Source organism: Lepidochelys kempii, chromosome 10, assembly GCF_965140285.1.
Source record: "Lepidochelys kempii isolate rLepKem1 chromosome 10, rLepKem1.hap1, whole genome shotgun sequence".
NCBI classification, from domain to species: Eukaryota; Metazoa; Chordata; order Testudines; family Cheloniidae; genus Lepidochelys; species Lepidochelys kempii.
In genome coordinates, this window is record NC_136389.1 from 79,677,972 (window position 1) to 79,703,147 (window position 25,176).

The 25,176-nt window shown below is 42.2% G+C and overlaps 1 protein-coding gene across 4 annotated transcripts in view; it reads left to right on the top strand.

The window, feature by feature from the left end:
• The first annotated feature begins 16,943 nt into the window (after nt 1–16,943).
• The window catches only part of DIS3L (DIS3 like exosome 3'-5' exoribonuclease), a 36,499-nt gene continuing 28,266 nt past the window's right edge, over nt 16,944–25,176 (top strand). For 2 of the 4 annotated variants that reach the window (XM_073304389.2, XM_073304392.1), the window contains exons 1-5: nt 16,944–17,130; nt 19,469–19,622; nt 21,083–21,211; nt 22,458–22,593; nt 24,483–24,659. In XM_073304389.2, coding sequence (XP_073160490.1) covers nt 17,001–17,130; nt 19,469–19,622; nt 21,083–21,211; nt 22,458–22,593; nt 24,483–24,659 — 726 coding nt within the window. In that variant the 5' untranslated portion in view covers nt 16,944–17,000. Of the gene's footprint in view, nt 17,131–17,182; nt 17,204–17,820; nt 18,084–19,468; nt 19,623–21,082; nt 21,212–22,457; nt 22,594–24,482; nt 24,660–25,176 lie in introns of those variants that run through there. The other 2 variants (XM_073304391.2, XM_073304390.2) reach the window with 2 other exon arrangements.

Here is a 25,176-nt window from a genome sequence, read left to right on the forward strand (position 1 = left end):
CTGGCTGCGCGTAACCAGCAGCCAGGTGATTTGCCTCAACCTCCCACCCCGCCATAAACGTCTCCCCCTTACTCTCACAGATATTGTGGAGCGCACAGCAAGCAGTAATAACAGTGGGAATATTGGTTTTGCTGAGGTCTAACCAAGTCAGTAAACTGCGCCAGCGCGCTTTTAAACGTCCAAATGCACATTCTACCACCATTCTGCACTTGCTCAGTCTGTAGTTGAACAGCTCCTGACTACTGTCCAGGCTGCCTGTGTACGGCTTCATGAGCCATGGCATTAAGGGGTAGGCTGGGTCCCCAAGGATACATATAGGCATTTCAACATCCCCAACAGTTATTTTCTGGTCTGGGAATAAAGTCCCTTCCTGCAGCTTTAGAAACAGACCAGAGTTCCTGAAGATGCGAGCGTCATGTACCTTTCCCGGCCATCCCACGTTGATGTTGGTGAAACGTCCCTTGTGATCCACCAGAGCTTGCAGCACTATTGAAAAGTACCCCTTGCGGTTTATGTACTCGGCGGCTTGGTGCTCCGGTGCCAAGATAGGGATATGGGTTCCGTCTATGGCCCCACCACAGTTAGGGAATCCCATTGCAGCAAAGCCATCCACTATGACCTGCACATTTCCCAGGGTCACTGCCCTTGATATCAGCAGATCTTTGATTGCGTGGGCTACTTGCATCACAGCAGCCCCAACAGTAGATTTGCCCACTCCAACTTGATTCCCAACTGACCGGTAGCTGTCTGGCGTTGCAAGCTTCCACAGAGCTATCGCCACTCGCTTCTCAACTGTGAGGGCTGCTCTCATCTAGGTATTCATGCGCTTCAGGGCAGGGGAAAGCAAGTCACAAAGTTCCACGAAAGTGCCCTTACGCATGCGAAAGTTTTGCAGCCACTGGGAATCATCCCAGACCTGCAACACTATGCGGTCCCACCAGTCTGTGCTTGTTTCCCGAGCCCAGAATCGGCGTTCCACAGCATGAACCTGCCCCATTAGCACCATGATGCATGCATTGGCAGGGCCCATGCTTTCAGAGAAATCTGTGTCCATGTTCTGATCACTCACGTGACCACGCTGATGTCGCCTCCTCGCCCGGTATTGCTTTGCCAGGTTCTGGTGCTGCATATACTGCTGGATAAGGCGTGTGGTGTTTAATGTGCTCCTAATTGCCAAAGTGAGCTGAGCGGCCTCCATGCTTGCCTTGGTATGGCGTCCGCACAGAAAAAAGGCGCAGAACGATTGTCTGCCGTTGCTCTGACGGAGGGAGGGGCGACTGATGACATGGCTTACAGGGTTGGCTTCAGGGAGCTAAAATCAACAAAGGGGGTGGCTTTACATCAAGGAGTATTTCAGGCAGGACTTCACGGAGGGTTCCAATAAGAAATGGTGCACCTAAGTTATTGTTCTTATTGGAACAAGGAGGTTAGTCTGGCCTCTGATTGATACATGGCTAGATTTACCTCGCTGCACCTTCCCTGTGAGTGACTGCAGTGTGACCTAGAGGAATGAGTCCCCTAGACGGGGGAGGAGGCAAATGAGTACAAAACAAATCTGGTCTATTTCTTGTTTTGATCCACTCCATCTATCTTTTACATCTTTGGCTGGCAGCAGACGGTGCAGAAGGACTGCATGCCATCCACATCTCATGGCTGCTCGGCAGAAGATGGTACAGTATGACTGCTAGCCATGCTCGTCTCTTGCCTGCCTGGCAGAAGATGGTACAATACGACTGCTAGCCATCCTCATCTCTTGCCTGCCTGGCAGAAGATGGTGCAATAGGACTGCTAGCAATCCGTATCGCCTGCCTGCTCACCATAAGACGGTTCAATAGGACTGACTTCAGGACTAAAGAGAATGACCTGGTCAAGTCACTCCAAATTTAGTCCCTGCGCCCATGTCTGCCCAGGCGCTCGTGGCCGATGTGGCCAGGAGCACCTCGGACACGACGATGACGGCTACCAGTCGTACTGCACCGTCTGCTGCCACAAGGCAAGGGGTTGCTGCTACTGTGTAGCAATGCCGTACCGCATCTGCCAGCACCCAGGAGACATACGGTGATGGTTACCTGAGCGGGCTCCATGCTTGCCGTGCTATGGCGTCTGCACAGGTAACTCAGGAAAAAAGGCGCGAAACAATTGTCTGCCCTTGCTTTTTCACAGAGGGAGGGAGGGAACGGGGGCCTGACAATATGTACCCAGAACCACCCGCGACAATGTTTTAGCCCCATCAGGCATTGGGATCTCAACCCAGAATTCCAATGGGCAGCGGAGACTGCGGGAACTGTGGGATAGCTACCCACAGTGCAACGCTCCAGAAGTCGACTCTAGCCTCGGTACTGTGGAAGCACTCCGCCTAGTTAATGCACTTAATGGACTTAGAGCATTTTCTGTGGGGACACACACACTCGAATATATAAAAACGATTTCTAAAAAACCGACTTCTATAAATTCGACCTTATTCCGTAGTGTAGACATACCCTAAGTCAGTCAGAATCAGCGGATCAGTAATGTATCACAAACCAATGCTATGGTCCTGTGTGGTCTGATCAGCGCAACGGCATGGTGAATAAGGGATTCTTACAGCAATTTTTTTTGTGGCCTCAGAGTGCGGCCACCAACTCTGGCTGGTGGCCACTCTGACAATTTTTCCTAAAATACTTAATTAACTTTAGGAAAAACAAAATTATGCACAGATGCCTGTCCAAATCATTGTAACTTATTTATGTAGGGTTTTGGGTTTTTTTTAACTCAATAATACAAACAATGTACAGTTGTCTCTATTCTATACTGGACCTAAACAGAATAGAAACAAAAATAAGGTGCTTTGCATGTTCCTGTCATTATTTCTTTTGCTTTTTTTTTAAAAAGACTTCCTAGCTAGTAAGTCTGCTGCTATGAAAAGTGATATTTGTATGTTTCTTAATATAATTTTTCACAGCAGCAGACTTGCTAGCTACTTGGAAGGCAGTGAAAAGTGATATTAACAAACATCCAAATATCACTTTTCACAGTAAATTTACAAAGCCCTGGCAAGCTGGGGGACAAATTAAGCCCTGGATGGGGAGGTGGGTAGCGAGGGAGCAAGGGCCAGGGTGATGGATGGTGGGCTGGAGGAGGCAGTGAGACCGGGGTGATGAGCTGGGGGCGGCACTAGGGGCCAGTGGGTCTGGGCCAAAGCCCTGTCGCGAGGGACCAGAGCCTGCCACCCATCACCCACCACCAGGGCTGAAGCCAGAAGTGCAAGCTCCACTGGCCCCAAGAAGGTGGGGAACTCACACCAGCTGCCTGCTCCTCCAGTATTTCTGGCTTCATGAGGGGACAGGGCCAAACCCCTGCTGCTGGCCCCATGGGGAGGGCCATCTAGGCCTTGACTCTGAAATCAGGAGTTTTCAAGCCCATGGAAGTTAAGAACATAAGAACGGTCATACTGGGTCAGACCAAAGGTCCATCTAGCCCCGTATCCTGTCTTCCAACAGTGGCCAGTGCCAGGTGCCCCAGAGGGAATGAACAGAACAGGTAATCATCAAGTGATCCATCCCCTGTTGCCCACTCCCAGTTTCTGGCAATCAGAGGCTAGGGAAACCATCCTCCATTAATTTATCTAGTTCTTTTTTGAACCCAGTTATAGTCTTGGCCTTCACAACATCCTCCAGCAAGGAGTTCCACAGGTTGACTGTGTGTTGTGTGAAAAAAATACTTTGTTTGTTTTAAACCTGCTGCCTATTAATTTCATTTGGTGATCCCTAGTTCTTGTGTTATGAGAAGGACTAAATAACACTTCCTTATTTACTTTCTCTATACCAGTCATGATTTTATAGACCTCTATCATATCCCCCTTAGTTGGCTCTTTTCCAAGATGAAGAGTCCCAGTCTTATTAATCTCTCCTCAGACAGCAGCCGTTCCATACCCCCTAATCATTTTTGTTGCCCTTTTCTGAACCTTTTTCCCATTCCAATATATCTTTTTTGAAATAGGGCAACCACATCTGCACGCAGTATTTAAGATGTGGGCATACCATGGATTTATATAGAGGCAACATGATATTTTCTGTCTTATTATCTGTCCCTTTCTTAATGATTCCCTACATTCTATTTGCTTTTTTGACTTCTGCTGCCCATTGAGTGGATGTTTTCAGAGAACTATCCACAATAACTCAACAATCTCTTTCTTGAGAGGTAACAACTAATTTAGACCCCATCATTTTATATATATATAGTTGGGATAATGTTTTCCAACGTGCACTACTTTGCATTTATCAACACTGAATTTCAGCTGCCTTTCAATAAGAGCCTCTCTCTTTACTTCAATGCTCCTTTGTACCTCTTAGGGTGATACAAGCAACTCTCCATTTTTATTTTTAATAGTCCACTCATTATAGTCACAACTGCCACTAGTCACTACCTATGCTGCATGTGACTAGAAGAATAGTTAGGAATGAAAGAAATTAGAGATGTCCTGGATGATAGAATTAGTGAGGTGGTCACAGGAAGGAGATATATTTTCCATATTGTCAATTAGTAAAATAACTTGGGATATTTAAGTAAACAAATGTTGTGCTGACTCCAGCATTCTGAAGGTCCATGGGGGAAGATGAATATCTAGTTAACTGTGACGTGTGTTCCAAAACAACATTAATTATGCCAGAAATATCTTCATAAGAGTTTGTGTGTATTTATCATCATTTAGCAAAAATACCATTTCCATTAGAAAGTCATATCTCCTATGAAACTGGAGATTTCACATGTTCTGGTGTGAAATACGACTTTTGAAACTATGGGAAAACATCAGACACAACTTTTACAGCATTTTAACCAATAGGACTGAATTATGCAAATGAATTAAAGTCTCTTCTAAGACAATTGTAACTTCTGATGTCACAATGCCCCTAGCCAAAATTAGCTGTTTTTAGATGCCTGGAAATTAGGCAGGACTCTTAAAATAAACCAAAAAATAATATCTTTCAAATGTGTATATTTGAGATGTGAAAAAGCTGTACACACATCTCCTTTGCTCCTCTGATTATTCGTTTCTGACACATCACCACCGTTCTTTTTGTTGTATTCACGTCACACACACACAAGATGAGTCTAAATCAAAGTATCAGTTTCAAATATCCCCAAAGTTTGGGAAAGTTTGGATCCAGAACCAAAGTTTGCAGTGTATTCGTTTATATTAAAAAGAAAGAGAGAGACCAATGCTGGCTAAGCTCTATTATCTGGCCTACAGCTTCATGAATGAAAAGAGTGAAGTGAGCTGTAGCTCACGAAAGCTTATGCTCAAATAAATTTGTTAGTCTCCAAGGTGCCACAAGTACTCCTTTTATAACAGAGAGATATTTGATCTTGGTTACACCCATGCCACCCATTTGACTCCACTGAGGTTGCACAGGAGTATCTGAGATCAACATTTTGCCCTTTGCCACCTGTGAATTATCAGGTATTCCTCCATCAGTAGAGATAAAGGTCATAACTAAGCTTAGCCATTGTGTTTGTGTGTGTGCATATCTATGGCAGTTACTACTGACTTCAGGGTTTACAGGGAGAATCCATCTGTGCTGATAGCAGCCTACCCCATGCTGGTCCTTGGAAACCACTATGCCTTTGTCTACTGCAGGAGTTTATCCATGACCAGCAGGGGTTAAACAAATTAGTTTGCTTGGCAGGTGGCAGTTGTTACCCTGCCAATTAACTCAACAGGGAGCAAATGACCCACTGACCTTCGCTGAGAAGTAGCCTCTCAAAGGCAAGCAAGACTGCAGCAAGGATTGCAGCCCAAGGAGGGGAAAGGGCTGGTTAGTCTGTTTTGGACTGATGTTTCCTTTTATATGTATATGTATGTACACAGACACACCCCTACCTGTTTTAGGAATGTAATGTAAAGCACCTAGTCCCTGTGGCTAGGCAGGGAAGTCCATGGAGTGTCTTATGTTTTTGGGAAGCTATTAGCATAACAGTCTCCAATCCCCACCCCGAAAATGCTACAGTTACGTTGCCATTTTTCTGTTGTGTATTTTCCCACAAACCCATTGTAGTACTGCGCTGACGTTGTGGCAATGACATAAGATTGCGGTACATACTTAATTCTAAACGGACAACCACATTTTGTAATACCTTGATATCTTTTTTTAAAGTTCAGGTTTTGTTTGATTTTTAAGGTAGTGGAAATCCAGAAAATGAAAGCAGCATTCACCACTGCAGGTGAAAATGCTGGAGCTCTTTGGACCGTGCTTGCTCAGAGAAAAACAAAACAAAACAAAACAAGAGTCAAATACATTCACCTTAATCACAGTTTGCTGTGCCATCCACAGTTGTTAATTTAATAGAATAGCTGTCCCTGCTGCAGGATTGAAGTGGAGCAGGTACTCCTCTACCCCAGCTTGTATACAGCCGGAGTTCTCAACCTTTTTCCTTTCTCAGGTGCGCCCCCGCCCCCCCCCAAACACGCTATAAAAACTCCATGGCCCACGTGTGGCACAACAAATGTTTTTCTGCATATAAAAGCCAGTGCCTGAGTTAGGGGGTAGCAAGCAGGGCAAGTGCCTGAGGCCCCTTGCCACAGAAGCCCCCATGAAGCTAAACTGCTCAGGCTTTGGCTTCAGCCTTGGGTGGTGGGGCTCAAGGCCTCGGGCTTCAGCCTCATGCTTTCTGACATGGGCCCCAGCAAGTCTAATGCTGGCCCTGCTTGGCGGACCCCCTGAAACCTGCTCGTGGCCCCCCGGGGGGCCCTGGACTCCTGGCTGGGAACCATTGGTATGGAGCACTCCCCAGTAGCAAGATCCAAACCAGCAGCAGCGGGAGTTGAGTCAACAATCCTGCAGCCTCAGTATAGGACCGAGAGGCGCTTTTAATAGAGCCCCTACGTGAGCACATTTGTCCTTGAAGCAAGCCAGCACCCCAGCTTCAATTTTCACCTAGAGACTCCACTGCAGGTCATATTATTGGGACAAATAACCGGGAAGAGAGGTAGATAGGAGAAGAATACATTGGGGGTCATAAAAGGAGATATATGTTTTAACATATAGAAAACAGTAATAGCTTTATAGAAAGGATCTTTCTTCTTTACATTCACATTGCCTAAAATCTGTACTGAATAATAAGAAACTGACTTGAAAAACATACAGACCAGAACAAAAAAAAACACCCTCCCCCTCTCACCCCAAAGTACAGAATGGAATTATGGAAGTCTGAAGCTGAATTGGATCAGTTAGGAGCTGAGTCACTCTTGAGTATGAATGTCATACTTTTAGTTAGAATTTTAAAAAAAGCTATGAAAATAGAAACTAGTTTTAAGCAAAATACATAAATATAAAGACTAGTGTCTTACAGAAAAAAAAAAGTCTGATCTTGGAGATATGGCAGGTTCTAGTCACCTTTCACTGGACATCTCCGTTTTGAAAAGGCCATGGCAAGAAGAAGTGTGTTAACTGAACCTGTCTTTAAGAGACAGTTCAGCTACTGTGGGTTAAACATGCTTTACCTGGTCAGCATGGGCTAGGTCATGTGAAAACCATTTTAGAAAACCATTTTTAAACCAAAGATCAATTTCTCCTCTTATCGCATTGTGGTGCAACAACAATGTTGAGGAGTTGGACCAGTGTAACTAAGAATAGAATCTAGGTCTAAATTTTTAGTCCAGAAAACATGCCAAGTGAGACAGGGCCCTTTGTGGTACTCCCATTATCTAAACAGCACAAGTAGCTAATCCAACCCAGACATATGCTGTTAATTTAACTGATTGTGGGTGGTTTATCAAAGTACATAAATGTAGATATTACTATACTTGTCTCATTCTCATTACCCTTGTCTAATGCCATCTTTATGTAATTTTCTCCCCCTATAAGTCATGTCTTGCCTAATCTGTGGCCTGATTCAACTTCCATTGACTTCAATAGGAGTTAGATGAAGTCCCAAGGCTGTAAGATGTTTGGGGCAAGGGCTATCATTTTATCTGTCAGTAAAAGTACCATACACACCACTGCCATATAAATTAATTTGCTCATTAAATAAATTAATGAAATAGCTATAAAGGAATATATGTCATAGTTTGTAACTATATAGATGTACTCAAATGCATTCTTAGTGTAACACCATTGAAGTCAACAAAGTAATACCATAGTGCACTTGGTTCCTTGTTACACATGTGAGTACAGCATTACTGTACAAGTATACAGACGAATTTGGTACTTTGGTCTACAAATTGTTACCTATAGAGTATTTGGCTAAGTGGTTAGTATTTTATCAAAAATTGCACAAACCCATCTTATCTCCCCCCCCCGCCCCCCACAACACACACCTTTTTTTTTTTTTTTTGGATTGCAGGCTGAAGTATATTATTTCCCACATTTGCTCTCAGGCTGAGCTATTGATAGCAGGAAATGAAGTCTGTGGTTTACAGCCAAGGGTGATGAACCAAAAGGATGAATACTTGGCTCTAGTCCTGTCTGAGACAGTCAGAGCGTGACCTCAGTCAAGGCATTTGACCTTCTTGTGCCTTAGTCAGATCAATGGTAAACTTGACGAAGAAGCAAGACCTTGCTGAAAAGCACATGTGTCTGAGCCTCAGATTGTATAAGTAAATACATTTTTAAAAATGCAAGCTGAATGACACAAGTCATGCCTTTTCAGAGTTTTCACCTCCTAGAAAACATGCAGCTGCTCACAAAACGTTAACTCTCAAGCACTGGTATAACAAAACATCAGGGCTGCACTGTTTAACACCAACACAAAGTTTATAGTCTGTATTCTAACACTTTTTCCTTCATTCAGAGACTGTAAAAAGCAAAGAGTAATATTGTGGGCACATACACTATGGCTGCTCTAATTTTTTTAATTTTTTTTTTAATATAAAAGCAAAAGTGCTACAACTTATTATTCTTTTCCAATGGACCTTAAATAAATTTTCTGTCTACATTTATATAACTCTATAAATTAAGGCATAAAGTCTTGACTGTCATCCTGAAACAGTCATCTTAGATGTAAGCAAGATGAGCACTTTGACCAAAGTCCAAACAAGTCAGTGGGCAGAGCTAGGAATAGAACCCATGAGAACATCCAGTCAGTCCCCTTCTCTGATCACTAGATCATAACAGCATGTCTGACTGACCATGCACATATTACATGTTATTACTGTGAAAATGTCTTACAATTTCAAATATGTATATTTAGAACGTTTTGTTCAATTAACTATTCTGATGAGGTGCTCTAATCTACTGCAATAAGGACATCCTCACAGTGAACAGATTAACTGGTATAACCAAGATAACATATGATGTTGTTTAGGTAGGTGGAAGACCTATAGTAATTCTCACTGTAGTTAAATAGCACCAAGAATGATTCTTGGAGCATTGCTCATTTAAGTAGACCTTACTTGCGCACTCCGCTTGAAATCAGCATGCATTAGAACTGCAGGCTTGCATCAGTAATATTAAGTTCCATTATAAGATTTGATTGCTTGAGCTGAGAAGAGAACTGCAGAGACTCAAATTCCGATCCTGTAAACACTTACCAGGTGACACAGGCTTTTTCATGTGAGTAGTCCCCTTGACTTCAAAGTCTGAGTCAGACTACTCACAGGAATTCTTGCAGGATCAAGTCCTCAGCCTTTGAAGGGGGAAAAACAGCATGACGTTTTCTCCTTTAGTTTCAATCCACATCTCTGAGCCTTCAAGGAAAACTCTTCCTATCTAATTTGTACAGCAAATGACAACTGAAAAGAGTTCAGTGGAGGTCGACTGCCACTCATTTAATTTCTCATGTTAGGAGGCTAAGAAGGAATTCATCAGTTTTACCCAGTAATTACAGCTTGAGATTTTGAAAGAGAGGGCAAATAAAGTCATCCTTGCAGTTCTATTTTCTATTTACTGCACTTTATAAATAAATATCCCTTGGAGGAAAAAGTTCTACAGTACTGACTCCAAACTTGGTCTAAATATGCTATAGGGACCGATCCCAATTTGGTGGGGATGGACTGGATGACCTAACAGGTCTTTTCCATCAGACTTCTATTATTCTGTGAACTTTATAAGCTATAATGGCATAACTACAGGGTTTGAGGCTCATGTAAGCATCATTTCAATGTAAAGTTCCAAGCTTGTACCCCTATTCAGATCAAACACATATTGAGAGTTTTGCCTGATGAAGAGCTACAAAATTGGGCCAAAATAACTAAATTATTTCCACAATGTCTACATTTGTTTTCTTTAGATCTTATGAAAAAGCAACTAAACTAAAATCATCTGTGAATGTTGCCTCTCCTTACTTCTAAATCAACTAAAGTTTAGTGTTTTTGGTAACAAAATAAACACTGACATTCCTTTTTAAATTAATATTTGATTTTAATATGCATAAAATATCAGTTAATACAATAATAAAACATTGGAATGAGCTCACTAAAGATATATAATATTAAGTGAAACAAAATATTGTACAACTTTGTGATTTAATGATGTAACACACACTTCAAAATTTTATCCAGAGATGAAAGGGGGTAGGGAATAATGTACATAACATACCAAAAATGATGAATTGTAGTAAATAAATTACTCTTATGCTTCCAATAATTTTTAAACATCTAATCATGTAGTCTCATTCTTTCCTGCCATGCTTGAAGAGATCTGAAACGTTGTTTTTTATTATTGTGTTATAAAGAAGGATTTAATTTCTAGTTTGTTAGTTTATTTTGGAGAAGAAATTGCTTTGGTTGTTACAAGCAACTGGAAGCAGTTTGATCACAGCAGCTGAAAGGCTGAATTTTAAACTGGGGAAACACAAGTTAGCATTACCATCCAAAATCAGTGAAATAGTGACTCCTAGTGGCGATAAAGGGAAAGTGCACCTTGAAAACTAATAAGGAGGTTCATGACAGAGGGGAAATCCTGCTGAGAAAATGAGAAGCATAGCAATGCATGATCACAAAATAATTTTCCTTTTTTCAAAAAGAAATAAGTCTGAAAATGCTTCTTTCTAAAGCTGTGCAAAATATTCAACTCAAATATACAATGGACCTAAAATCAACCTGGGTTTGAGTTCAATCTACATTTGCAAACCAGCACTGCCTTGTTAGAACTTTTTGTGTGCATGACTGTGAACTGTCCACAGAAGTTTTCCGCAAACTTTTTATTATCCTATCTGGGTATCTGTAAGCACTTTGATGCTATTCATCATGATCTATTTCAAGTTGGTGCCAGGGTATTTGAGAAAGGTCACGTAGTATTTCTCCTTTGGTCTCTGCTTGTCTGAGCTTCTTCCAATTTAACAGGAGGATCCTCTCACCGGAGGCCATTTTCAATTGGTTTTTCCATGAGAGAGGTTGAATTTCAGTGAATTCTCTGATTTAGTTGGAGAACTCAGGAAAAAAATGCATTTTCCTCCTAGCTTTTTTTGTATGTCTGACTCCAGACATACTAATATGTGGTAACTTTCTTTCATTTCCTGAGTTTGTCACACCCATCTGATTATTATTCTATAGTCTGACTCTCACATCATGTTGTATGTCATCATCAGAAACTTCCCTGCACCGAAATGAGAGCCAGAAACAATGAGAGCAATAAACGATGCGAAGCAACAAGGGATTCTTCCCAAACAGGCAATATTATCATGGGACTGTAGTTGAATGTGGGAGAGGTTGAGTAGGTGCAGGCACCATTTAGCTTCCTTAGTACTGACCACCTCCTCATCAGGCAGATCTCCCTTCAAACTCGGAGAGTTGCTGCCCAAAACGTGCTTGTGACATCTGCTACTGATTTGAGAGAGGGGTAATACAATAACAAATCACCTCATAAAAGAGCTGATATGGAGTCCATGAGTGAGGCAGATAGGAGGAGCATGGGCTACCAACATTGATGAACAGGGATGAAAGAACTGCAGTGCCCAGGAGACACTCAATTTACCATACGGCAACTACAAAAGGAGGATCCTTACAGATTTATTTTCCCATACAGCAACATGGCTGAGAAGGGGTCTTGACAGGGCCTGAGACATCCCCAAATCCAGGACCACATGCCATACTAGGGGTGGGTGACTTGAGAGACCTGAGTTTTTATCCTTAGAGTGCGGAGCTGATCAGAAAGCCAAAGATCAGAGGTGAGATGAGGGGACTCCCTGTGGAGCAGGGCTAAGCAAAGGGTTGCCTAGGACAACAGTGTAACACCCACTTCCTGTATTTGCTTCTCCATAGGGAGTTCAGGGTTTAGCAGCGGTCCTGAAACCCTCCAGGTGTAATCTTCATGAATGGGGATTTATACTGAATGTGGGCATTATCCACTTAAGTAGAAAGCTCCTTCCAGGAGAGACTACAGAATGAGATAAGAGCATGTTCTAAGTCAGTTGACCCCAGCTTGATTTGGAGTGAGTGGAATAATCCTGACCTAATACAATCACCTGACCTTCAACCATCAGGGTCTCTATGTAGATTATGTCTACTGTTGACAAAGTCTGGAGGCTTGAAGTCTTCTGTAACCCAGGATCAAGTGTCTCGATACCTCTCACAAGTAAGGGCGTGAAGTTCTGGTTGGGGAATGAAACAATAACCAATGGAGTCAGTGGATACTGACCCCTATTATACATTACCTTACATTACCCCCGAGGTCATGTGATTGAGCCAGGACATACAGTCAGTTTCTCTTACCAGCACTTCTCATGCTACTCTGTATGACAGGGCCCAACTCTTTTAAACACAGTTAATATTGTCAACCAGAGCATTACCTGGTGAGATATTGAGCAGTGTCTTTGGTAACACAGTGGTTCAAGGAGTTGGCTATTAATCCTGAGGCAATCCTAGAAATGGCTGCAGCTGGATCCCATGCTACAGCACTATGAAGAAGGTTTTTACTGAGCTAGTGCAGGCTGTGAGAGTGATTCTCCACCAGAGAAGACAGTGCCTCCAGATTCCTATATGAACTGCAAGGACCTGTTGAATAATGATAATTGCTCCAAAGTGGTTTTAAAGACTGGAAGAACAAACAGTAGATTGGTGCTAGGAGGAAGCCAGACCTTGCAGCCGATCACCCCAATGACTGAATTTCTCAAGAGAATGATGGACTCTCTAGATAAAGAAGAAAAGACTCCTGCTAATGAAGGCTGTGCTAAACTCACCAGACTTTCAGATACCACCTTCTGTTTGTGCTACATTCTCATAGTTGCTCTCGCAATGGTTCTGGAAAAAGTGCTAAAAAAGGTATGGCACCACATCATGTAGCTGCTCCCTACACTAATTAATGTTAGTTGTGTGAGTTTTTTTTAACATTATCTGTGTTCAAAGGAAAATCTATACACCCCTATAAACATATTACATTTTATGATTTGTGCTGGCAGGGATTAGGGGAGTGCAGCACACTCTGACCACACTGCCAGCACTAGAAAATTCACTATGCTGGGAATGCCAGGAGTGGATGGCATAAAACTAGTTATGTGCCACATGGGGAGTCCCCTTTGCAGGAATAATTCCCATCAGCTGCTTTTTCAGAGCAGCATAAATATGACTTAGTGTAAGGTAGGATTTGACTCCATTATATCAATAGAGACCTGGTTTTAAACAGATGCAACTGCATTAAATTAAATGGATGAGCACTTGTTTACACCTGGTTTTGATTTAAAGCCTATGTCTGTATTTAGTTCTGTCCCATTTCCATTTATTGATTTACCTAATAATGACCTTCAGAACACATTGGTACTTCTTTGGTCTCTCCAGTCATATAAGTTATATAGTGTAGGTAGGTGGGAAAAGGTATCCATTTAATTTGGTTTTTGTGCTTTTCAGCAATTTGTCTATAGAATGGAGCTCTGTCCCATGTGAAACTAGGTCAGTGCTGGAATTTTTCAATGACCTAAAGTGTTTCTTTGGCATGCAGGACGCAGAGTGACTACAATCAATATGTACCACACTGAATAGTTGATAAATTGGAATGTGTTCAGAGAAGAGCCATGAGAATGATTAGAGGATTAGAAAACATGCCTTACAGCAATAGACCCAAAGAGCTCAATCTACTTAGCTTAACAAAGAGAACGTTAAGGGGTGACTTGATCAGTCTTTTAGTGTCTACATGGGAAACAAATATGTAATAACAGGCTCTTCAATCTAGCAAATTGAAGTTAGACAATTTTAGACTAGAAATAAGGCGTACATTTTTGACAGTGAGGGTAATTAACCATAGGAACAATTTACTAAGGGTTGTGGTGGATTCTCCATTGCTGACTATTTTAAAATCAAGATTAGATGTTTTCTAAAAGATATGCTCTAGGCATTATTTGGGGGGAGCTCTATGGCCTGTATGGCACAGGAGGTCAGACTAGATGGCCTTGGAATCTATGAATTTCCACACTTCATTTCTCCATCTGCTTCTGTAAATAGAATTCTCAGGAGGACTGCACTTCCCAAAATAGGCAAGAGCAAGCACATTACTGAACTTTAAAACACAAGCACCTCTGACTCACCTGAAAGAACAGTTTCTCTAGCCCATAGTGGCATTGTCCAGCTAGAGTAATAGGAAAATTCTGTGGGGAGACAGAAACATTGTGCTATTTCCTTTTGATCTGTCCAATCTCATATTTGACAGCATGTTAGAGGAAAAGTTCAATGACAATTTGTTTGTCTGACTATTCTGGGTGAAGGCTGAAACTATGCTGTACTCTGCTTTTATTCTTTGTCTCAGCAGTTATGCAGAAATCTTATAAAGCTTTCTTTTGGAATTCTATAGCACCTGATCATACAAAGCAGCTAAGGATGCTCCTGCAATCCTGCATCTACAATTCTGTGGGTCTCTTTGCACCCATCAACCTCATCTTGTGAAAATTTCATGACATTTAGAAAATCAGTCCCAAGTTAAGTTAGAAGTGCTATCTCTGTTTGATCTCAATAGGCCAAATCCATCACTGGAGTGAGTATAGTTCCCATGGGCTTCAATGGTTCAATTCCAAGACTGAATTTGGCTCATGTTTTAATTTTTTCTCACTTGAAAAACAACAGCAGCAACAAGAAGTGAAGATTTCATTTGTCTCTGCTGACTGGGATGTCTGAAATAAATCTGTGACTGCCCAGCAACATCAACATTGCACTAACTTAGCCCAAAGGTCCTGTAGCTCATACTGTGAGGTGAAATTGTAGCAAATGATCTCAATCATTTTCATTTGATTAACCCTTAATTTTATTACAATAATTGAATGACACTAACTAGATGTCATGTCCGTGCTGACATAACTGAATACCATCTACTGTACCTCAAACAGAACTTCTCATCTTCCCTCCAAAACGCTCTCCTCTTCTTTCCTGCTCTATGACCACAGACAGCTCCACTCTTCCTTCCTGTTACACAGGGTCCCAACCTCAATGTCACATCATGGAGAATAAGTCCAACAATAGCTATTAGCCAAGACGGTCAGGGATGCAACCCCATACTCTAGATGTCCCTAAGCCTCTGACTGCCAGATGCTGGGACTGGATGACAGGGGATGGATTACTTCAGAATTACCCTGTTCTATTTCCACGATATGCATCTGATGAAGTGAGCTGTAGCTCACGAAAGCTTATGCTCAAATAAATTGGTTAGTCTCTAAGGTGCCACAAGTACTCCTTTTCTTCTTTCTATGATGCTTGGATTGCCTAAGGAACTGCAGCTATTTTCTGAGGAGGGCAAGCTTCATATGCTTCATAGACCTAGCCATATGACATTGATTTGAGGGTGGGGTGAGCCACATGTCTCTTCAGCTCTGCTCCCTGCACCCTCATTAAACCCCAGTTCAATCCTCCAGAATTACCAGACCTAAACATGCAGAATCATGAGTTGCCCTCCCCCAAAAACTCATGAGTTGGACTTAAAAATCATGAGTTTAGAAACCAGCCCCACAGAAGGGTATTTTATATTTGCCCTCTGGTGTCTGGGCTGAGAGGATGTGCTTGGGTCATGGTTTTCAAGTTTTGCTCTGCAACTCTGTGGACAGGAAACTGTCTCAGTTTTCATTTTAACAAAAGTTCCTCTCCTATTCACAGGAGTCCAGGAGCTGGGGCATAAAAATACCTCACCCCAACTATCACCTGGGTAACACTGACCCTTCCCTCCTCAGCACCAGCTCCATGCCCCCTCTGGCTCAATTTCCCTCAGAGCCATCCCTCCCCTCCCCCAGGCCATCCCTATCCCCTCAGCACCACCTCCCTCAGGGCCAGCCCTAACCTCTCCCCCCAGCACCATCCCTATCCCCTCAGAGCCAGCCCTATCCTCCCCGCAGCACCATCCCTGTCCCCTCAGCTCGACCTCCCTCAGCACCAGCCCTATCCTCCCCCCAGCACCATCCCCATGCCCCTCAGCCCCACCTCCCTCAGCACCAGCCCTATCCTCCCCCCATAGCACCATCCCCATGCCCCTCAGCCCCACCTCCCTCAGCACCAGCCCTATCCTCCCCCCTTGGCACAATCCCTATGTCCCTCCGCGCCACCTCCCTCAGCACCAGCCCTATCCTCCCCCCTTGGCACAATCCCTGTCCCCTCAGCCCCACCTCCCTCAGCACCAGCCCTATCCTCCCCCCAGCACCATCCCCATGCCCCTCAGCCCCACCTCCCTCAGCACCAGCCCTATCCTCCCCCCCAGCACCAGCCCTATGCCCCTCAGCCCCACCTCCCTCAGCACCAGCCCTATCCTCCCCCCTTGGCACAATCCCTATGTCCCTCCGCGCCACCTCCCTCAGCACCAGCCCTATCCTCCCCCCTTGGCACAATCCCTGTCCCCTCAGCCCCACCTCCCTCACAGCCAGCCCTATCCTCCCCCCCAGCACCAGCCCTATGCCCCTCAGCACCAGCCCTATGCCCCTCAGCACCAGCCCTATCCTCCCGCCATAGCACTCCCACTGTCCCCTCAGCCCCACCTCCCTCAGCGCCCGTTCCCCCTCCCTGCGAGGCAGGCTCCTCCCTGCCGGCGGAGGCCGGCGTTGGGCGCGGCGCCGCCTCCATTCCCCGGCGGGCGCGGACGCTGAGGGGCCTGCGCGAGCGTCCCGCGCCTCCCCGCGGCCCGATGCAGCGCACGGAGAAGGTGCTGCAGCTGCGGGGCCTGCAGGGCCGCTCGGTGCGCGTCGTGCGGGAGCACTACCTGCGCCCCGACGTGCCCTGCCGCAGCGCCCTGTGCCAGGCCGCCTGCCCCCGCGGTGAGGGGGGCCGGGGGCGCCTGGCGTGGGCGGGAGTGTCGGGGGGCGGGCGGCAGGGGCTAGCGGAGGGAGGGTAAGAGCACAGGGACCGTGGTGCTGGGGGGATAGGCGGCCGGGAGGGGTGGTGGAGGCAGGGGAGGAGGAGTAAGGGGCATGGGGGGGGCTGTGTGGGGGCACAAGGACTAGGGTGTTTGAGGGGTCTGGGAGGCGGAGGGGGGCGCCAGGGACTAGTGGCACCAGGAGTAGAGGGCATGAGAGGCTGGGGGCATAGGAGGGCAGCAGGCCTGGGGGAGAATGGTGGAGGGTGGCTTTCAGGGGCTAGGCTCCTGGAGGCTGCTGGCCCCAGGTTTAAGGATCCCCAGAAGGAGGGTACAGAGGGGGGTCACTGAGGAAGCTAGTGGGAACGGGTCGCAGGCACCAGGTGTAGAGGGTAAAAGAGGGATTGCAGCCGGTGTAGGGTGCAGAAGGGGAGCATGCTGGTCTCGTGCAGGGGTAGGCAACCTATGGCACACGAGCTGAGTTTCGGTGGCACTCACACTGCCCGGGTCCTGGCCACCGGTACGCGAAACCTTAAATTGGAGTGAATAAATGAAGACTTGGCACCCCACTTCTCAGAGGTTGCTGACCCCTGGTCTAGTGGTACTGTAGAACTTCAGAGCTATAGACACCTTGGGAATGGAGGTTTTTTTCGTAATTCTGAAATGTTCATAACTGAGAACAAAATGTTATGGTTGTTCTTTCAACAGTTTACAGTTAAACAGTGTTTTAATACAGCTTTGAAACTTTACTATGCAGAAGAAACTGTGCCTTTTAACCATCTTAATTTAAATGAAACGAGCACAGAAACGGTTTCCTTATGTTGGAAAAAATGTCTTAAACTTTCCCTTTGTTATGCTGCACTTGCTTCTGTGTGTGTGTGTCTTCTGCTGCCTGATTGCGTGGTTCCGAGTGAGGTATGTGCTTAACCGCTTATTCATAACTCTGGTGTTCGTAACTCTGAGGTTCTAATGTAGTGGATGGGGTGGCACCATGTGTAAAAGACACTGGAGTCGGGGGTGCAGATAAAGGCACCAGGGACTGGTGGCAAGGCCTGGGGGTATGTTGATACTAGGTGCTGACAAAGGAGATGGGATAGAGGTTAGAAGACAGTAGGTGTAGGGTTCAGGGGTCGCAGGCATGTAGAGGAGGGCTTGGAGGCACTAATAATGAATCTTAGTTTTCCCCAGCCAAAGCTTTGGGGGTGCTGTACCACAACAGATACAATAGTAGAAGGGGGAAAACTGAGTTCTCAGGTTATAATTATCATTGTTAATGAGACCAGTTGCATTGTATCAGTTCTTGGGGAACCTGAGAAAGTCAGTCGATTTGTCAGGATATACGCAATTTAAATATAGTCCACCGATGCTTGCTGTACATGCTGCAGTCCCATGTTAAAAATGGCATTAGGAACAAATGGATACACAGAGAAAAAAAATATAGCTGATCGTAAGAAAACATTATTTGCTCTCCCAACAACCCAGGAATGCTAAATGAAATTAAAACAATCGGTGTTGAGGAACATTTTCCAATGTATTTCTGCCATGAAGGATTTCTCAGGAAGTTTTTTAGAGAGTTAGGCCCAGCAGAATGTGTATGGTCTTCCTTTAGGGTAAACGATAGTGATATTTTAGATCTGAAACCTTTCCTGTTACAGAATTCTCTTCTTTCCAAGCATGTACATTTGTGCAATATTTTATATAGACATACAGGTAAAGAACTCTCTGGTAGTAAGTGGGTATTAACAAATCATGAAATCTGTGGAAGCAGTGGTATGGAAGTACCTCTCTCCCTCTTCTCCCCCCACATGCCCCTCCCCCCAAATAAATCATAGGAGTATTTGTTTCAGATACTTTTAACAAAAAATCTTTTCATGTAAAAAGTAGAGTAAATTGATCTGTTGTCTGCACTTTAAGTGATCTATTTTGTAATGAAATTAGATTTTTGCTCACTTTAATTTTGTAATTGAATTTTCACCAGATTGTTCCATCGATGCAGATCCCTTATGACCCCAATCACAGATAATGTAGTTTGAGAAGGTTGTATTATATGTGATTATATTTTATTTTATTCATTAGAAAAAATATTGTATAAGAGTTAAGGATTACTACGTTTTTCTTTTGCACTTCAGGGAAGTTCTGTGGCCTGTGTTATGCAGGAGGTCAGACTAGATAACACCCTAGTCCCTGTTGGCTTTATAATCTAAGAATCTGTGAACTAGGATTTCCTGGCATGGGGGCATTATTAATAAACCACAATTGAAAATGATGTTTAAACTTTTAAACTTTGAATTATATTTCAGATGGGAAATTGTTGTCAGATGATGTGACTCATTATGTTGTCCCTGACTGGAAGATTGTTCAAGATTACCTTGAGATTCTTGAGTTTCCAGAACTGAAGGGTATTATCTTCATGCAAACAGCATGTCAAGCTGTCCAGCATCAAAGGGGTCGCAGGTATCTATGCCATAATAATATACTACTTCTTTAGACTTGTAAAATTTGTTGGAATTGAAATGGCAAAATGTAGAAGCATTTAAGCATGGAAACCTGAGCTCACCAAGACACTGGTTATTTCTAATGTTTAAAAATCCCACAAGAAACTTTATAATGTAATTTGGGGGGTGGGGGGAGAGAAATTGTGACTAGTTGCATATACAGAAGTGTCATTTTCTTTTCCTCTTTGACAGGATAAGAGCAATAGTACAACTTGCATAGTATTCAGCAATCAGATGCCTTCTTAGTAGAAGCTAAAGTCAGTATGATTGCAGTTTTTGCATTTTACATGCTAAAAATGCATAATTGTAAAGCAATATAATTGTATACATTTTATAAAAGTGTTGTACATGGCTTACATTTGTGTTTTGTAGTGTGTATTTCTTTTGTGTTACTATAAAAATGTACATTAAATAGATCAAAGTGAAGATTTTTCTGGCTGATCTGTTTCTGAAATAGTTAAAAAATTACTTGACGCAGACATATTTTGTTGCTACTCTTATGCTCTTTCATCTTTAAAAGAAAATCTAAATGCTAAGTATTATATAATCAATTTCAATTTTTGGTCACTAAAATATATTTCTTGGACATGTAAAGGTTAATAGTGTACTGCAGAAACTATGCAAGTTAATCTGTGCTCTAAAGTCAGAGATACCCAAAAGTTAATCAAGATTGGTCTAGCTGAAGTTGGTCATAGGAATATTACCTGTGAATATTTCAAAGGTTAGATTTCAAGTATGCTTAATGGAAATATTTCTACTTCCTGAGCGGATGTAAGCAAAAAAATGTATGTAAAATACTTCTGGTTATCCCATCATTTGCCTTTTTAGCCCTGGAACATTTCCCTGGCTATGCTTAAGTTTTCTTGTGAGTGGTATGCCACAGCATTTGGGGCATATACTAGCAATATTTTATGGCATACTATTTGACCTTTTGTCTTGAAGTGTATGTCCTCTAAGAACATCTTAATCTTGTTCCATTTTTACATAAAAAGTGTTATGATCCCAATTTTACAAATGGGGAAACTGAGGCATAGAGAGGCTTAGGCTTATCTGATGTCACGTAGTGCTTTGGTGGTAGAGGCTGGGTAAAGCATTGGTGTCCTGATTCGCAACTCCCTTGCCTAACCTATAGCTTACTCTGTAAATACTGTATAGAAACAGCAAAGTATTTCTAAAAGTGTTTGGTGTATACATACTGTTTTAGTAACTGTTCATTTTGCTCTACAAAGGTCACATTCTTTTCCCATTAAAGTCAGTGGCAAGACTTCCATCAACTATACTGGGATCAGGATTCAGCTTTATCGTGTTAAAACTAATTGTTATAATTTTCCTTCATTTTTCCACTAAATCTTTAACTAGAGTTGAAACAGCATTATTAAAAAGGTGACACAGTGTACATTTGTCTTGCTCATATTCCAGACAGTACAACAAATTGCGAAATCTAGTGAAGGATGCCCGTCATGACTGTATTCTGTTTGCTAATGAATTCCAGCAGTATTGTTATCTGCCAAGAGAGAGGGGAGAATCAATGGAGAAATGGCAGACCAGGTATGTTTTAACTAATAATGGGGGTATTCAGTTTTGCACTGAACAAAAAAGGCATGACCGTATGGACCGTTCATGTCTAGAAATACTAGGGCATTGGATATGTAAGACCTAAAGCGGTCAGACTACCTGGCCACAAGGTAATATACAGCATTTGAAGTCCTAGGGTGTCCTTTTGTGATTAAGAATGCATTAAATTATTTTAAAATATATTTGCCTCTATTTTTATGTAATCATAAGTTTATAATAAGTAGATAAAAATAAACTGAACTGAGGTAAATTCAAAGGTGGGTTCTGAAGAGATCTGTAATTGTAGGAGGTAGAACACAGTTTTATTCGAATGTTCAGGCCGAGTAGTTGTAGGCCCTTTCTGAACAGCACCATAGTACTGTGTCTATAATGGAAATAACTTTTAATATTCTTATCACAATAGTCTTCTGGAACACATTAAGCCAAACTTCCAAAACTTTGATGCGTACTTTCATGAAGAAAATGTATGCAGCAACAGGCTTGACTTTCATGCTTGTATTTACATATTCAGCTTGCATTCTATTTGCATGGTCAAAGCAACATTTGCTCACACAGTTACTTGATTTGCACTTGCAATTGTAATATATATGCATTTTGAATTTTTTAGGGGGTAAGGGGGCCTGAGTCTTTTAAAAATAAATTGCTCCATTAATGTATGATACCTTACCTGAACCATAGACTCTCACTGACTTCAGTGAAAGATGGATTGGGAGGAACTTGCTTACTTCTGTCTGAGGTACTTGAGGATTTAGGGCGTGCAAAACTGTTGTGGCTAAGATATGGTGTTCTTAAGCACTGTGCCTAAAACTGGTCACAGTCAGAAGAGCAGCTCTGGCTAGACTTTTTACACCTGCTTTGGAAATGAAGTATACTCCCACCAATGCCTGCTGCCAGACGTTATTGTAGGTGCCAGAATGTTAGAGACATGGCTACATTCCAACTTGTTGTACAACCTCGCACTCAAAGGTGCACTATGTCTTTGTTGCAGCTGGGTCCCATGTGGATGTGTTTTAGGGAAGGAATGACGCTACCTGTTCTGTCTTTCTCTGATAGAGCACCCATAATTTTGACTAATATGTTGGCTATTTGCTAACCTGATTTCCAAATCTCTGAGTATGCATGTTAGAAATGTAATCACTGCTAAGTAGACCCTAGAAAATGTCTTAAACATAACAGATGTGATGTGATAGACATGTTAGTGTGAACTGTACTTTTCTAGGAGTATTTACAATGCAGCAGTATGGTATTATAATCACTGCTTGGGTCAGCTGCCGGTTGTTATGGTAACAGAAGATGAAGATGCTATCCAAGAATATGGAGGTGAAACGGAAGGAGTGTTTGTGATTTTATTCAAGGTAACGTGTTAAAAGAAGTAGAAGAAAGTTGCCTTTGTGCAAGATTAAAATAATGACAAATTAAGGACTATAACGTGTAATGTGTATGTTAAGCCGTCTCAAAGATTGCAAGAAAAAATACTACACTTCTAACTTTTAAGTTAGGAGGTATAAATGAAAGCAAGGATTTGGATACTAGGAATATATCAGAATAGATAGAGGTAGATAAAACAGAGGAGGTTTGGAAGAAAACAGCAGGTGCAGGCTGTTCCTTGCCCATGCTTAGATGCTTTGGGGGCCTTTTCATCTTTTTTGCAGTTTTCGTTACATTTTATGTTAGCAAATGATGTCTGCAGTGCAGGTACAGCGCAGGCAGCACAGCATAAGATTCATCTTCATTGTTCTGCTCATGAGCCTCAGCCTTGAGTAGTTGGGACTGTCTATAGTAATGGGAAGGTAGTTCAGTCAGTCTCCATGATCCATTCAGTTACTGGCCTCTGTTTTGAGACTGTCAGCGTGTACGTGTGTGGGGGGAGGAGGACAGTTGATGCCAATTGTTATGTGGACACTGTTTTATTGGTAACCAAACTGAAACTTCGCCAGTTCACTTATGTAAACCACGAAATATTTGCTAAGTGTACACCACTTCTGATTACTACCAACCTGGCTTGTATTCACTCTTGTGACTTGGTGATGAAAGGGGTGTTGTTAGGCTAACAATAACATTTAAACAAACTAACAAAAACCCCACTTCTTTTAAACAGCATCTTAGACTATAAAAAATGAAGTAACTTTAACTAAATCTAATTTACTTTAAATTAGGTCTGTCAATTAATCACAGTTAACTCACACGATTAACTCAAAAAAATTAATCGTGATTAATCACAGTTTTAATCGCACTGTTAAACAATAAAATACCAATTGAAACTTATTAAATAGTTTTGGATGTTTTTCTACATTTTGAAAGATATCAATTTCAATTACAACACAGAATACAAAGTGTACAGTGCTCACTTTATATTATTTTTTATTATAAATATTTGCATGTCTTCTGGAATGGTGGTTGAAGCATGAAAGGACATATGAATTTTCAGTGCATCTGGCATGTAAATATCTTGCGACACGGGCTACAGCAGTGCTATGTGAACACCTGTTCTCACTTTCTGGTGACATTGTAAACAAGAAGCAGGTAGTATTATCTCCTGCAAATTGTAACCAACCTTGTTTGTCTGAGCAACTGGCTGAAGTAGTTACTGAGTGGACTTGTAGGCTCTAAAGTTTTACATTGTTTTATTTTTGAATGCAGTTTTTTTGTACATAATTCTACATTTGTAAGTTCAACTTTCATGATCAAGAGATTGCATTACAGTACTTCTATTAGGTGAATTGAAAAATACTATTTCTTTTGTTTTTACAGTGCAAATATTTGTAATAAAAATAATTATAAAGTGAGCACTGTACACTTTGTAGTCTGTTGTAATTGAAATCAATATATCTGAAAATGTAGAAAACATCCAAAAATATTTAAATAAATGGTATTCTATTATTGTTTAACAGCATGATTAATTGTGATTTTTAAATTGCTTTATAGTCCTACTTTGAATTAGATCTTTCAAAAAGTTATTTAATTTTTATAGTTAAAATGTTATCTGAAACTAAGATAATGATACAAACCCCTTCTACAGTATTTCTGGTAGCAAAGTGATTTAGTGGGGTACTACACTGTTCTTCTCTAGAGATATGGATTAAAATGTGTGTTAGCTTACTGCTGGAATGCGTTTGTGGTATTTAGGATACTGACTACCAGCATCACAGAAGCATTGTAGAGTCTGCGTAGAATTCTGTTGTGAATAGAACAATAGCTCTCTATTTAAAATCTTTTGTGCTCTGTTTATAATGTGTATATACAGAATTACTTGGATAATTTTTGGCCTGACTTAAAAGCTGTCCATGAACTCTACGATTCTATACTTCAATCTCGGCGTGAACGAGAGTCTGAAAGCCAAGAAAACAATGGGAAGGAATACCCTGAACATCTTCCTATGGAAATATTGGAGGCTGGGATCAAATCTGGAAGATATATACAGGTAATCTATTATTTATAGAGCAGACAAAGAAAGATGAGGCCTGGGCCAAGGAATTTATAGTCTAACTCAGAAAACTGTGATATATGAAATAACATTAAATGCAGGAGGTTGGGAGAATGCATTGGTGAGGGAACATGTATTATAAGGCTTCAAAAAAAGCAGTGAGGTGAGGGGGTGGGCTAAAAAAAAATGGAAAACTGTTCCCAGACTAAAAGTGACATAAAAGAAAACATACAGGTAACAGTGAGAGAAGGGATTGGAAGGAGTGTAATGAGCAAAGAGGGAGTATGAGGTAGATAACAAGTAAACTTTGAGAATCTTTTTGTTCCTGTCCCCTTCTTCTCAAACAAAATGAAAAAGTTGATCAGATGAGTCCTGTGGATTCCATAATTTTTTCTTCAATTTCTTGCTGTCATGGAAAAGGATTTGATGGGAGCCTGTTGGTGCTAATCTTCAGCTGGCCTTTAAAGATCATTGTTTTAGCACATGATTCACACATCAGTTGGGAAAGTAGATA